The 14163-nt window shown below is 34.1% G+C and overlaps 1 protein-coding gene across 7 annotated transcripts in view; it reads right to left on the minus strand.

The window, feature by feature from the left end:
- The window catches only part of LOC136830197 (band 3 anion transport protein-like), a 359010-nt gene that overhangs the window by 170717 nt on the left and 174130 nt on the right, over positions 1-14163 (minus strand). For 3 of the 7 annotated variants that reach the window (XM_067089475.1, XM_067089476.1, XM_067089479.1), the window contains one exon: positions 8345-8499. In XM_067089475.1, coding sequence (XP_066945576.1) covers positions 8345-8374 — 30 coding nt within the window. In that variant the 5' untranslated portion in view covers positions 8375-8499. Of the gene's footprint in view, positions 1-1773; positions 1797-8344; positions 8500-9522; positions 9785-13724; positions 13880-14163 lie in introns of those variants that run through there. The other 4 variants (XM_067089477.1, XM_067089480.1, XM_067089478.1 and 1 more) reach the window with 4 other exon arrangements.

The raw sequence follows: 14163 nt of genomic DNA on the forward strand, positions 1-14163 counted from the left end.
CAAAAATATTAATCTATAATTCAACCATTAGCTATCAAAAAAGATATCTACAGACAAAATCAAGATTCCCAGAGCACATACAATATGCAGTATGCTCAAACTAAAAATAAACTTCTTTATTATAAACTTCTTGGAACCATTTCAGAATAAAAGAATGTCAATCCATTCTGTCTTTGTGGAATAGTCTGTACAACCGTAGTATTGATATGGCAATAGTAAGTACTCAGTAATCAAAGTTAAATAGAAACAGATCTGACCATTGTAACAATAGTGGGAGAGAAGTAACACTTGTGAAATTAAAAGAAATTATTTCAGTATCAATAAAGAGTTCTTATCTCACCTCATTATAACTACAAAAAAAAAAAAAAAAAAACGTTAGCAAAACTATTTCCCAGCTGTATATGCAATAACTACTTTACAGATCTAGATCACTTAAGAGTTGGAAAATGATTCTCTGTTCAGTCATTTTAACCACCAAAACCACTTGACCAATGAAATACTGCTGGCTGAAACAACCTTGCACAATAATGATGTCCATTCTCACTTATTACTATTCATTCTCCCTTTTTAATGTCTTTTTCTTGGTATGAAATCACCAAAGAAACTTGTCACATTACAGTGCACTATACTTCCAACTATCAACAAATTACTAATACTGAATTATAGCAGAATTGAAGGTTTTCATGTACAGCATGAATACAAGAAGATTCCCCCCAAAAAGTCTACAAAACAATCACATCATTACAAAACTTTATGAAGGCAATCAACAAAAAAAAGTTGCAGAACTTTAGTGCTATATATGTATCCCCTTCCCATACATTTTCACACTAAAGCAATGGCTGCAAGCTAGACAGAGGAAAAATTTACAGGAAAAAAAAAATAAACAACAAAATTCCACAAAAACCTGCATGACCATCTGTTTGAGAATGATCATCTACTATGATCAGCAGCACCAGTCCACTTGAGAGAATGAAACAATGTCTGAGGCTTTAGAGAAGAAGAAGCGACAATATGTAGTTGAGGAAAAACTATGTGTAAATTCAGATTCACAGTTCTTCAAAGCAAAGATTTCAACAGAGGAAAAACTATGTGTAAATTCAGATTCACAATCTTCAAAGCAAAGATTTTGACAGTTTTCCACTGTTTTCTAGGGGTACCAACACAATTCTATTTGAGATTAAGTAAAAGTGTGTGTGTGTGTGTGTGTGTGTGTGTGTGTGTGTGTGTGTGTGTGTGTGTGTGTGTGTGCGCACGAGCGCCTCTCACTTAATGTTAGATAATAACAAAATATTTGTTTTTGAATATCAAAAAACGTAAAGAAATCAAGGATAAGCAACTTTAGGAAGTTTGTTAAGCTAAGCACAAGGTATCTTTTTCAAATTAGAGAAAAGCACACAACAGTGGCATATTTTACTGCATATCTGAAGATATAGATTTACCTCACTGTCTGTGTGTATGCTCTCTGTCTGTATGCTCTAGAAAAAAAAAAGGAAAGATGAAAATTTGCCTACTTTTCAATGAGGTTTTAGTAGAAGCACAGTACAAATATCTGAAGCAAGATTATGTTTAGTTCTTTACACCAATGTTAGGAGTTAATAGTTCGTTTGTTTTTAAATATGAAAAATATCAGGAACGAGGAATGTATCACTTTAAGATGAGTACGCAAAGGTTAGTACAACACTTTTTGTTTAAATGACACAACCACATAAAATACATCACAAAACAAAGTGTTTAGTAGAAAATATTACTATAAGTTAAAAGGGATAGATTTACCTCACTTTCTGTCTGTAGGCTCTAAAGAGAAGAAAAAAAAAAGAAAGTTACAGATATAAACTTCCACCTTCTCCATTGAGACAGTTTTAGCTAAAAGAAGTCTAATGCATTATTAAGGGGATGAAGTATCCATTATATTTTCCAGTATACTACTGTTAGACATTTACCAGAGAACACACATATCCTAAAGAATTAACTGGTAATTAACACTGTGCTGTATAACTGTAAGTTTAAATATTATTAAAGATCTAAATAGTACATGCACATTAACAATGAAAATGAGGAACAGTCATATGATCTCAAAACTTGAAGAACCATCACAAAATTTTAATGCAAATTACCCTTAATTTTATATATCCTGTAATGTACATGCAATAAAACAACTTTCATTTAAAGTGGTTATGTTTCATATATTCACAATAAAACAAAAATTATTTTCACCTACTATTATGTGATGCAAGTGGGGGCAAACAGGATGAAAATATTCAAGAAAATTACATGAATGAAGGATACAGTATTAAAACAGTCAAACAAGTGGTTGCAGTGAAAATAATCACAAACCATCAACAATGGAAAAAAAATAAAATTTTATCAAAGATACATGTACATCTGTAAATGATGCAGGGAAATTAAAAAATAACAACTATAACCAATTTTAGAAAGTGAATAAGCACACAAAGCAGTTGCACAATAAGAGCCAAGATAAAATGCATATGCTGCAATGCGAGCTAAATGATAATCAACTTGAAACTTAGTACTGTTTTCCCATGGTGAAATACACAGGTAGGATTCTGATACAGAAAAATGTACAAGACATATAACCAAAAGCAACAATCAGATGATTTCAAATAATTTAACCCTGACCTATTTTTACAACTATCTTCTAACCACAAGTTCTGCTGTTAAAGGGAATAATCATTAACATAACGTAGTGGTACAAATAATACAGAATAAGTAATTTTATACAAAAAAAAAGTAGCAATTCAGAGACCTACACAAATTTAATCTTAAAGCTACTTGAAAAAAAAAATTATTCTTAAAACTATATCAAAAAATTTTTTTTTAAATTTAAGAGATTTCACAGCAACCAAACCACAGTTCACAAATACACTTCTGCAGCTATTAACCCTACGAAAGCAAGTCAAATCAGTAAGCAAACACTGTCTTTACCTGTATTTTGCTCATGTAGTAAGGGAACACAAGGGAGAAACATTCTCAGCAGACTACTGCTAACATGCCAACCATTCACTGATCAGTACAGTGGGAAATAGGGATTGCTGCAGACCTAACCATGTGTCAGTCAATATGGTAAAAAATATTAAAGAAGTGACTGTATCAAGCATGTCTCAATCAACAGGGTAGGAAATGAGAACTATTGCAGTATCAATTCATCAGGTATGCAATGGGAACAGCTGCAATATCGACCATGTGTTAGTCAGTCTAGTATGAAATAGGGACTGATGCAATACCAACCTCATGTTAGTCAACCTGGTATAAAATGGGAACTGACAGTATCTCAGATAATTTCAACAACTGGTAACATACACTTAGATCATGACCCTGCCCGCCCCCCCCCCACCCCGCTGAATGACTGGAAATTCGTAATACACTATCAAGCCCTAAAATGAACAAAGGTGTCATGATTAAAATCCAGCAACCCTCTGAAACTACCACAAGATGAGAACCTTATGTTGTCTTCTGTCTTTCAGGGCTGATCAGTAGAATATCTCTGTTGATAGGTAGCACTTTCAGTGTGCCTTGTAAGGCACACTGTAAATGATACTAGACAGATTCCTCGCAGTGCCCCATTGGCCCCAAGCTGCTCTACTTTCTGTCTTTTACTTTTCATCCTAATGGTCTCTTCCCTTCTAGCTATTCAGTTTCTTTAACTTCACATTCCTCCAATTTTCACCTGTCATTTACATATAAATCCTTATTACAAGCCTGTTAATCTAGAAGACTGTTTTAGTCATTTAAAACAAATTCTTATTACAAGCCTATTAATCTAGAAGACTGACTTAGTAGTCTCATTAAATTTTTATATTCACCACATAACCCAAAAGGTTTTCAATAAACTCTCCCCAAAGGAATGAATTTTTCCATGGATAAAAGATTTCCAGGAAGTTACTGGACATAAACCTGTCCTTAGGGGTCACATACTCTATGTATGTTGTTGGTTGATGGCCCACCTCTTGCAAAGCTGATGCAACAAAATTCACAAAAAGAGGATTACATCACAACCGTCATCAACCAATCATCAATTCAACATAAGTGGATTACACCACAACCGTCATCAACCAATCATCTAAGTATGTCATTAGTTTGAAGATCGACAAAAGTACCTGCAACCAGACTTTGCTAGTGCCTAAATAATTGCCAGCCTGTTCCTTTTTCCAGTGTCTTTTGCCACTACCTCTGTCCTCAGACTACCTGTCACAAACTTCCAACCAACAGACATCTTTTACACTAGATGTGTCTACAATAACCTTCAAGAGTAAGAAAATTATTACAGATAAGGACAGTAACAAAATCCACAATTCATATGTATGTTCCTATCGCCCTGCCTAAATACGATGCACACCTCAACCAATTACTCCCAGTGAAAAGTAGGTACCATACCTTTAGTTAACACCTCAATTAGCATCTTTTAAGGGTACTGACCAGCACAATAACAAGTATAGTAAAGTACTAATTAATTTTGTTTTATACAGTAGGCAGTATATGCTTAATATACAAAAATTATAGAAAAAGCAAGCACTGAAAACGTCCCTACATCTCTAGGCAAAAATATAACTCTGAGAAGTTACTAATTGCTCAAATTCTGTAACTCATAGTACTGATGAATAAAACAGTTGCAAAATACCTCTCAACACCTCGCATAAAACAATGTACCCTGTTACACTTCAAGTCTGTAAAAGTTTCTTAACCATCCAAAAATTCTAGCTATATCTGTACTAAAAACATTATTAAATCACATAAGAAAGAAATCATACAAAATTTTCAAGTACTGTTAAAGAGAAGACACCTTAAAAAACAAATATAGAGCATAAATGCTCCCACTTAAAAATCTATCATTTAAAACTCAACTGCAGCTGGAAATCTCAAGCTGAAAAACCAGGGTCAATATAAATCAAATATCAACCACATTATGCTCGAGGCTCAAGGAACAAATGCCATTAAAATAAAATTGGCAGACCATAAGAGAACTTATACTGCATTATAAATATACCCTATATACAAGTCTCGCCTACAATTATCACCATCTAAACTGAAATACTGTACCTAAATAGGCTTCTTGATCTAAATATGGACACTAAAACACATAAACAAGACTTTTGAGTTCTGAAAAGATGTTTTGTTGGCAATACACCAAGTACGTAATGCCTACAAATGTAGGCACAATACATGGTTCAGTTACCTTAAGTTCTGTGGCACAAGTGACCATCCCATCAAGACAAAACAGCCATATGGACAGCCAAGTTGATGGGCAACTACCAAAAAGGAAACATGGTGGATATATAGCCAATGCAACACAAGACGTCAACTTCAATAACTAATTATGTCATGATACCATCCTTTTGGAATAATTTTTCTTTTGATTTACAAGAAATTCAAGAGACTCATCAGGCTTCAGTTTCAATACTGTAGGAGAATATTTACATGTAAATCACAATTTTCATTCCTATATGTTACTGCATTTTACATTATTTCTATACAATGCACACTTACCTTGGTACAATATTCACTACACATCTGCATTTGAGTCTGATACTTGTAGCTTAATTAAGTTTCTAAAGCTGAAAGTCCGTTATAAGTAGGTAACTTCGTTATGCATGATCTTTTGGGTGTAAAAAATCAATGCTAAGCAGCCACAACAAACATCAACATAATTACTATACCTTAACAATTAACGATAGGGTTCTAAACAAAACAATAGCACTAAAATGTCCACTATGAAAGCATATACAGTACAGCACAAAAGACACTGATCAGTTGCACTTGGTAAAGGCTTAGGGACAAGCTGAAGCATTAAGCACTTTATTGAAACAGCAATGCACACTAGTTGGCTTCAGTCACAAATGCAAGCTGGGGTATTCACTCCCAAAAATTAGTAAAAAGAACTTATCTGTCACATGACTTGGTTACTAGTATAAAGACCAGTACTGAAATAAGTCCTTCACCTGTTCCTGATGAAGAAAATGAAGCAATTAGGGTTAAATATTCCTACACAAAAAAATTATTTTTTTAACATAAAAATTAATGAATATGAAAACAATACATGCAACAAATTAAAAATGTGTAAATAAATATTTTTAATAAACATTAGCTATTAATACAGTACTGTAAATAGCTATACAGGTATTATGTGTTAAATAGTCAACAGTATCCTCAAAACTAAAAATTACCACCAGGTTACATATGAAGCATATTAGTGATTATTAGTACAATACATCCAGAAAATCTATTACTGTACTCTTTCACAGCCCTGAAATTCATAAATGTTGAAGTAAAAAAACAATTAACAATTCACATTAATCTTTTAAATGTAATGTATCTAAACATAAGAAATTCAAGCATCACATGCATTCTAGTTCACATTTAAAATTCTCATTAGGATTTGTAACTAAATCACTCATAGATTCCTGGGTAAGTAACCTAAAGAGAAACTTTGCAAATAGAGTGTCAAGTAGTAGACACATTTTTCAGTTTAGCAAAACAAGACTTTCATTCTACCCATTGAGCAACCATTGTCGGATTCAAGGCTTCTCAATATTGCCAGACCACACTCTACAAGAAACCTAAACCTATAGTCTCTCAACCCCTTTCAAACAACTTGCCTTTTTCTCTTAACTTCAAAAAGATCTCCAGTTAAAATCTGCAACCATAAATACCCCCTATGTGGGTAATGCCTACAGTGTGGTGTGTAGGCGATAATAATGCTTCTTTTCAGTATCCCTTCAGACCCAGTTGCTCTGCTCTCCACTCTTGCTTTCCCACTGGGTCTTTCCTAACTTTCCAGCTTGTTTCTATACAGTTCCAATATTAATGTTTAAAGAAAAATCCTCTGGACGAGCCCAGTGTCTAGGAATTTGGCTATCATGTCATTCAATTGCCTGTATTTTATCATATGAATAACAATAATAAAAAAAATAAACTGTCTACTAGTTAAGTATTTCCTGATACTGCGGGATTCCATGCTAAACCATATTTCCAAAACCCAAATTCCAGCTAAACTTGCCTTAGACCCCACAGTTCTCAAGCTGGTTTAATGAAAAGGTGAATGTAGCTCTGCAAAAAATTTAACAGACTTTGACCCCAAACAGAATGTTTTGTTTTGTTTTGCAATGAACTTTTAAATTCCTAGGTAGCAAGACTCAAATAACTCAAAGTAACCAGTGGCATAAAGTAGTCTACAGTCTATGCAGGAACAACATTGCTTTTTCTTTCTTTTTTTTTTCCTCCCTCAAAATTAGTATGCCTTCATGCCTCCTGAATGGTTAGCCTCACTTCCAAGGTTTGTTGAATAACATGTATTTTATGTATTAACCTACTCCAATGCCATCATCAGGTCCTTACACTACTTATATTTTCTACTAAGCTTTATGAAATAGCTAATACAGTGCAGCAATAAGCAGACCTTTACAACCTCACGTCACACTTTCAAGTGTTTCATTTTGTTTGTTTGTTTTTTTTTTTTTTTTTAGAAAATTTACTTATAATTTTGCATTTCCTTTTCCTTTTATGGGCAACTGGGCTTGTAGCACTATAAAGTACTTTATCCTTAAGGCTGCAGGCTTGCTTATATCATTTAACAAAACTTCAGTAAGGTCTTACCAGTCAATGATAACCTGTTCATTTGATATCTGTCCACCACTGGAATGTGCTGGTACTGCATTTTGCATAACATTTAATGCCTATTCATTTCTAGTTTTCTAAGATGGAAAAACCTTTCGCACTGTAATAAAAAACAGATCAAGGGGCAAATGACAGAGAGTAAAATCCAATAAAATCCCTTTTAAAACTACTAAAATGACAGTTTTGTGGTAGAGTCATTGACTGTATTTATGGTTGGGTTTGCTCCCCAAAATTTCAAAGGTGGAAGTTGGCCAATTATTGAGATTTTCTGCTGTTTCTAGGGTCATATTATATTAGTCAGGTCACCCTAACAGCCAGGTTATTGTTACTGATGACCACACAAAGGTCAGTTATCAGAGCATACTAACCATACACTAATGAGTTGGTCATCACTGTTTGCAATCACTACTTTACTCTCGAGTTTGATTCATGAACACAAGTAGCACCTATTCATTTCGACCATTATCATGAACACAAGTAGCACCTATTCATTTCAACCATTATCACAATTATCAGTGAAGGAAAAGAATGAACTGTATCCTATGCCTCTTTTTGCACGAAAACTTGAATTCTGAAACTGGAAACTATGAACCAAACCCACAGTCTTAAAAAGCTTAGTTAACCGACATTGGGTCGGCTTTAAACTACCCATTCCGCACCAACAACCTTCAAGAGTAATAAACTGAGCAAAGATGTCAAGTTTCTAGAAACTTACGCTTTTCTGAAGTGATGCTATATTATCCATCTTGGCTAGCTGGAGTTCTTTCTTGGGTCTTCAGACTTTGATATTCCAATACAGATACTCCTTTTCTTGTGAAAATGCGTAGGGGAACTCTTGGATGCTAATTTCTCGGGAGATTGTAGGCACACCTGTAAAATAAAAGTTAACAGTAAGCTACAGTCAACATATAACCTTTAATTATGACAGCTTATGCGTACTATGCCGACCCTACCTGGCAATACATAATAACGCATACAAAGCATTTCAGCATATCAAAAATAAAGTGGTTTTCCTTACGCATGAGTTCGCATACAAAAAAGCAATCAGAAAATATCAGTTTCACCCGATCTTAGTTCGCGGCTTCGTGAGAAAGCTAAGACTGGCGACAACAGCAGAGCATAGGCCTATTGTCCAGTCTGCTAATAAAACCACCATATTTGTTTACAAGGAACAGGAATGGTGGAAAGAGATTTACGTAAACTTTCTCTTAATCAAAACAATACAAGTTGAACGAGGAAAAGGAAAATATAACAAGCAGTTGCTCATAAAAAAAATAATGAATGAAAAATACGGAGAACGTCCCTTTATCCAGAAAATGTTTGAACGAGTGAAAATCTGATGCTGTCTATTTTATAAAGCCAAATCTAAGAAAAATACGATTAATAACATTTACGAGATGAACACCATTAAGGGCACTGTTAAGTGAAAAAAACATACCGCAGCTTCTAGGAATGAAACGTTTCTCATAACTGGAGAATAACCTCAAACTGAATTGTATCGCTAACATAATTATCTCGTCGACCAGACCCCGTTGACACAAATTTGTTGGGTTGAGGCAGTCTGTTACCTACTTTCCTTTCAAAAAATCACGTAAAACCACTTTCAAAAATATGCATAATGTAATTAAGAAGGAAACAGCGAGTACTAATCAATACGTTGGAACATGGCTAAATTCCTATGCACTTTGACATAGGCCTAGATGACAGTACGATGAATAAATAAGGCCTAGATGACAGTACAGAACGATGAATAAACACGTACAAAGTGGACTTGATTAAGCCTTCGGTAGAAAATAAACACACTTCAAATACACCGCCACCACAAACATGGACGGCTGATCATAATGCAAGTCACTTCAAATAAATCGAAGTAAGCCGCTTAAGCTAACTTACCGAGGGAGCCAATAATCATGACATCTCTGCTAACCTGCATACCACTGATTACTCTCCACGACAGTCACTGTTACATATTTTCCCTATTAATCCACTGTATTGGTTAGATTGCTTACGTGCTGTGGCACATATGTTTCAAATACTACGATGTCGGCCTTGAAGAATCTCATTTCGCCGGTGCACATTTGTAAAAACTATTCGGATCCACGAGGTTCGATAGTAACGCGGAACATGCAGCGGGCGATACGTTCATTTACAACACCAGCGTAAGACTACGACCGTTACAAACTAGCGTGTGCGTGTATACTACCGGTGGTGTTAGTTGGCAACTCTTCCAGATGTCAAATAAAGTATGTTTAAACACATTTTCATCACAGTCATAAAACGATATGCAATAAGACGTTATAAGAACCACACCCAGCTGCAATCGTTATTATATAACATAAGATAAACATAATGCTAATAGCTTTATTCCAAACACACAAAAATCAGAGCTGGCAACTAGATATATGACGCAACCCAAGCCATGTGCTCGGTAAAGGAAACGGCTGTGCCACACCTACACAATATATCGATTTATTTCGAGTCATACAGCTGACATCTTACATAAGAGCGACGTCATGCATTGGATCCTCTATTAACACAACGCACGGGGAGGATTGAGGCTTGTGCCTACGTTTAAACAGTGAGCATTTAATGACGAGGTGTTTCTCCGCGATCGAGTGACTGGTGCAACCCGCTTTGACGGGGACTGGTGATGTTCACCTTTAGTGACTGTGACAACGCTAAATCCCTCCCGGGTGGCATCAGGTCTCCAGTCAAAACAACTGTCACAACGCCATTACTAGACAGACAGCCTCCTAGACTGCTAAGTCATAATCATCATCATCATCATCACTTTGTGGAAACTGCCATATAACCCTCACCTAGTCCTCCATTTGACGGGTTCATTTCATTCGTCAGTTATATGGTTCTTTGTTTACTTGAGTAATTTATTTACTTATTTATTTTATTTATTCATTTTAATAAAAAAATGTCTTTAACCGTCTTTAACCCGTATTCACGTTGAGTAAACTCCGTATTCACGTCTCTTTAAGCTTTCAATGCTACTGAATGAAATTTAACGTAAGTAACATCGGGCTACTATAACTGTTTCATACCTGATGCAATCGAACCGAATCGGTTAAAGGATTTTCTTAAAATATACACCAAAAATACAAAATATGTCTTCATTATCTCTGCAAAGCAAGAGTATTTTCCATTCGCTACCTACGGTGGAGGTCTAGAGTCACTCTAGACCCTGAATAAACAACAGCTCCCTCTATCGGGAATGGAAATGCCACACTTTCTCCGCTCAGCCGTGACTGATGTGTCTAAGAGGCGATTATTATTATTATTATTATTATTATTATTATTATTATTATTATTATTATTATTATTATTATTATTTTTGCAAAACTACTAAGAGCAAATAACATATCTATTATTATTTTTATTATTATTATTATTATTATTATTACAAAACTACTAAGAGCAAATACCAGATACTATTATTATTATCATTATATTACAAAACTACTAACAGCAAATACCAGAACCAAAAAGAGATTACAACACAACTCAGAACTGAGATAAATCAACCAACAGATAAAGGTGGCTAATTAACTGACGGAATCCCCCCTTCACTTTCATCACGTTCAGCAACTTTTACATTTACTTTCTAATTATAACCAGTATGGCCAAATACACAGTAGTAAACAAACCACGAGTTTACGACTATGTTGATGGATTAAAAAACAAAAAAGGGTGACCCCGTTATTTTGTTTTCTTTGTTGTTATTAGTCATATCCTTAGCTGTTTGTTCTCATACTGAGTGAATCGCGACCTTCACTGATAAGGCTTAAATTCTGAAATTCTGCTCTATAATAATAATAATAATAATAAATCTATACAGTACAGTACGTACAATAAAACTTAATTGTAACTAGCAAACTAGGAACCACAATATTTTAATTACTATATTGCTGTGTATTTTTTTCTTCAAACAGACAGACAATTAGAAGTTTTGTTGAGCAGCTAAAAGTTTCCTTTACTACAACTGAAAGGCCAACCACACCCCAGCCCCGGGCCCCCGCGCCACAACTAGCAGGAAATGACCAGAATTTCACAGAAAATACTGTTCTACGAAAGAGCTGCTAAAGTGGTGAGAGTAATCTTCAGAGGCCACTGGGAACCTTTCAGTCATTTAGCTCCCTGAGAGAAAACATTAATATCAAAAATTGTCATTCTCGCCCGGGCCACCAACATCGTACACCAACAATTATATAAACTTAAAATTTGTCCCAGACGAACAAAATGAGTGCCGCCAAAAATATGCACAAGGGATAAAGGAATGTGAGAGATGCGTCGTAACCCTACCAAACAGGCAACGGGTTCAGCACTAAAGGATGTTATCAAATTGAAGAGAGCCATGCTGGGAGAACTCAATACACCTCCAGTGTTGGCGTTCTGAAACGCAGATAGATAAGTGATGGCATCACTCAGCCTTCACTGAAGAGGAAATGGGGCTGTCCCCGTCACGTGACATTTTATAACTGCTTATTTATTTTATTTATCTATTTGTTTGTTTACCGCTTTCATCGACGTTTTCTTCACCACCGCTTGGTTCTGTTGTTCTTTTTCACTCAAGGTGTTGTTTGTCCATGTTGAATAATAATAATAATAATAATAATAATAATAATAATATAATAATAATAATAATAATAATAAGCACAATTTGTCATGAATGCATCAATTTGGAATACACACTTTGACATAATAATAATAATAATAATAATAATAATAATAATAATAATAATAATAATAATAATAATAATAATGAGCACAATTTGGAATACAACGACGATGATAATAATAATAATAATAATAATAATAATAATAATAATAATAATAATAATAATTTCTCTTTCCCTCATATCCCCTCAAACTCGAGTATGGGAAGCAATGACTTAATACACTTAACCTGGGATGCTGGCAATAGCTAGCACGAGCCACCGCTATAATTCCTCTTCGAAATACGTCTTTATTATTATTATTATTATTATTATTATTATTATTATTATTATTATTATTATTATTATTATTATGCAAAATGTGCTTACATGCATTCGACAATGTGCTTGTCATATTATTATTATTATTATTATTTTCGAAACGTTATATGATAAATCTGAGGAACTCATTTCACCTTCCAGACCTGACTTATCGTCGTCTACTTGAATTCTGACGTTGCAAATGAACTGAACAGAACTGAGGTGCTCTACAATTTTCTTCAAAACTGGCCAAAAGTGAGTGAGAAATTATAATTCTCTCCTTGAGACTGAGAAATTATTATCCTCTTTTTGAACCCGAGAAATCATAGTCTCTCTTTGAAACTGAGAAACTTATTCTCTTTTTTGAAACTGAGAAATTATTATTCTGTCTTTGAAGCAGAGAAATTATAATGCTCTCTCTGAAACTGAGAATATAATTCTCTCTTTGGAGCTGAGAAATAAAATTCTCGCTTTGAAACTGAGAAATTATAGTTTTCTTTGAAAGTGAGAAATTATGATTCTCTTTTTGAAACTGAGAAATAAAATTCTCTCTTTGAAACTGAGAAATTATAGTTTTATTTGAACGTGAGAAATTATAATTCTCTTTTTTGAAACTGAGAAATAAAATTCTCTCTTTGAAATTGAGAAATCATAGTTTTCTCTGAAACTGAGAAATTATCATTATCTTTTTGAAACTGAGAAATAAAATTCTCTCTTTGAAACTGAAAATAAAATTCTCTCTTCGAAACTGAGAAATTATAGTTTTCTTTGAAACTGAGAAATTATGATCTTATCTTTGAAGCTAAGAAATTATAATCCTCACTTTGAAACAGATATTATGTTTCTCTCTTTAAAATTTACTTAAACAGTAATATAATAATAATAATAATAATAATAATAATAATAATAATAATAATAATAATAATAATAATAATAATAATAATAATAATAATAGTTTTTCTCTTTGATACGTAACACAACAGCAACCCTAGGAATAAAATACCACATTTACCTTCAAACTTCACAAAAAGAGCAATGGAACTATTTCACATTTCCACTCGATAACGTGGCTCAATATCACAGGAAAACAAAATTATGCATATAACTCACCGAATACTCTATCAAACTCGCATCATGTAGACCACCAATGTTCTGACACGACAGCGGCACAGAAACGCACAAATCTACAAAAACAAAATCAACGAATTTCGGAGTAATCGGAAACGCACCTCTTCTCTCAGAGATCACAAAGGAACTGAGAGCTCGGCCGTCGTCAGACAATGATAAAGTGTAAACTCCCCTGAAAAATCGTATCTAAAACGATAGCTTATCTGTCTGATTAAAAAAAAATTTACAATGATAAATTAGATAAACTTTCATATGGGTCACGAACGTTACTAGAAAAAACTAGGAGCAAGTTTCTGACCTGGTTAGTAGAAGGTCATAGTCACCCGGGAGGTAGATTTACTTTTTCATTAAAGATGTGCGTGCGTGTGTCATTAAAGATATATGTGCGCGTGTGTATGACTGCATGTGTGAATATATATGA

Source organism: Macrobrachium rosenbergii, chromosome 46 (assembly GCF_040412425.1).
Source record: "Macrobrachium rosenbergii isolate ZJJX-2024 chromosome 46, ASM4041242v1, whole genome shotgun sequence".
NCBI classification, from domain to species: Eukaryota; Metazoa; Arthropoda; class Malacostraca; order Decapoda; family Palaemonidae; genus Macrobrachium; species Macrobrachium rosenbergii.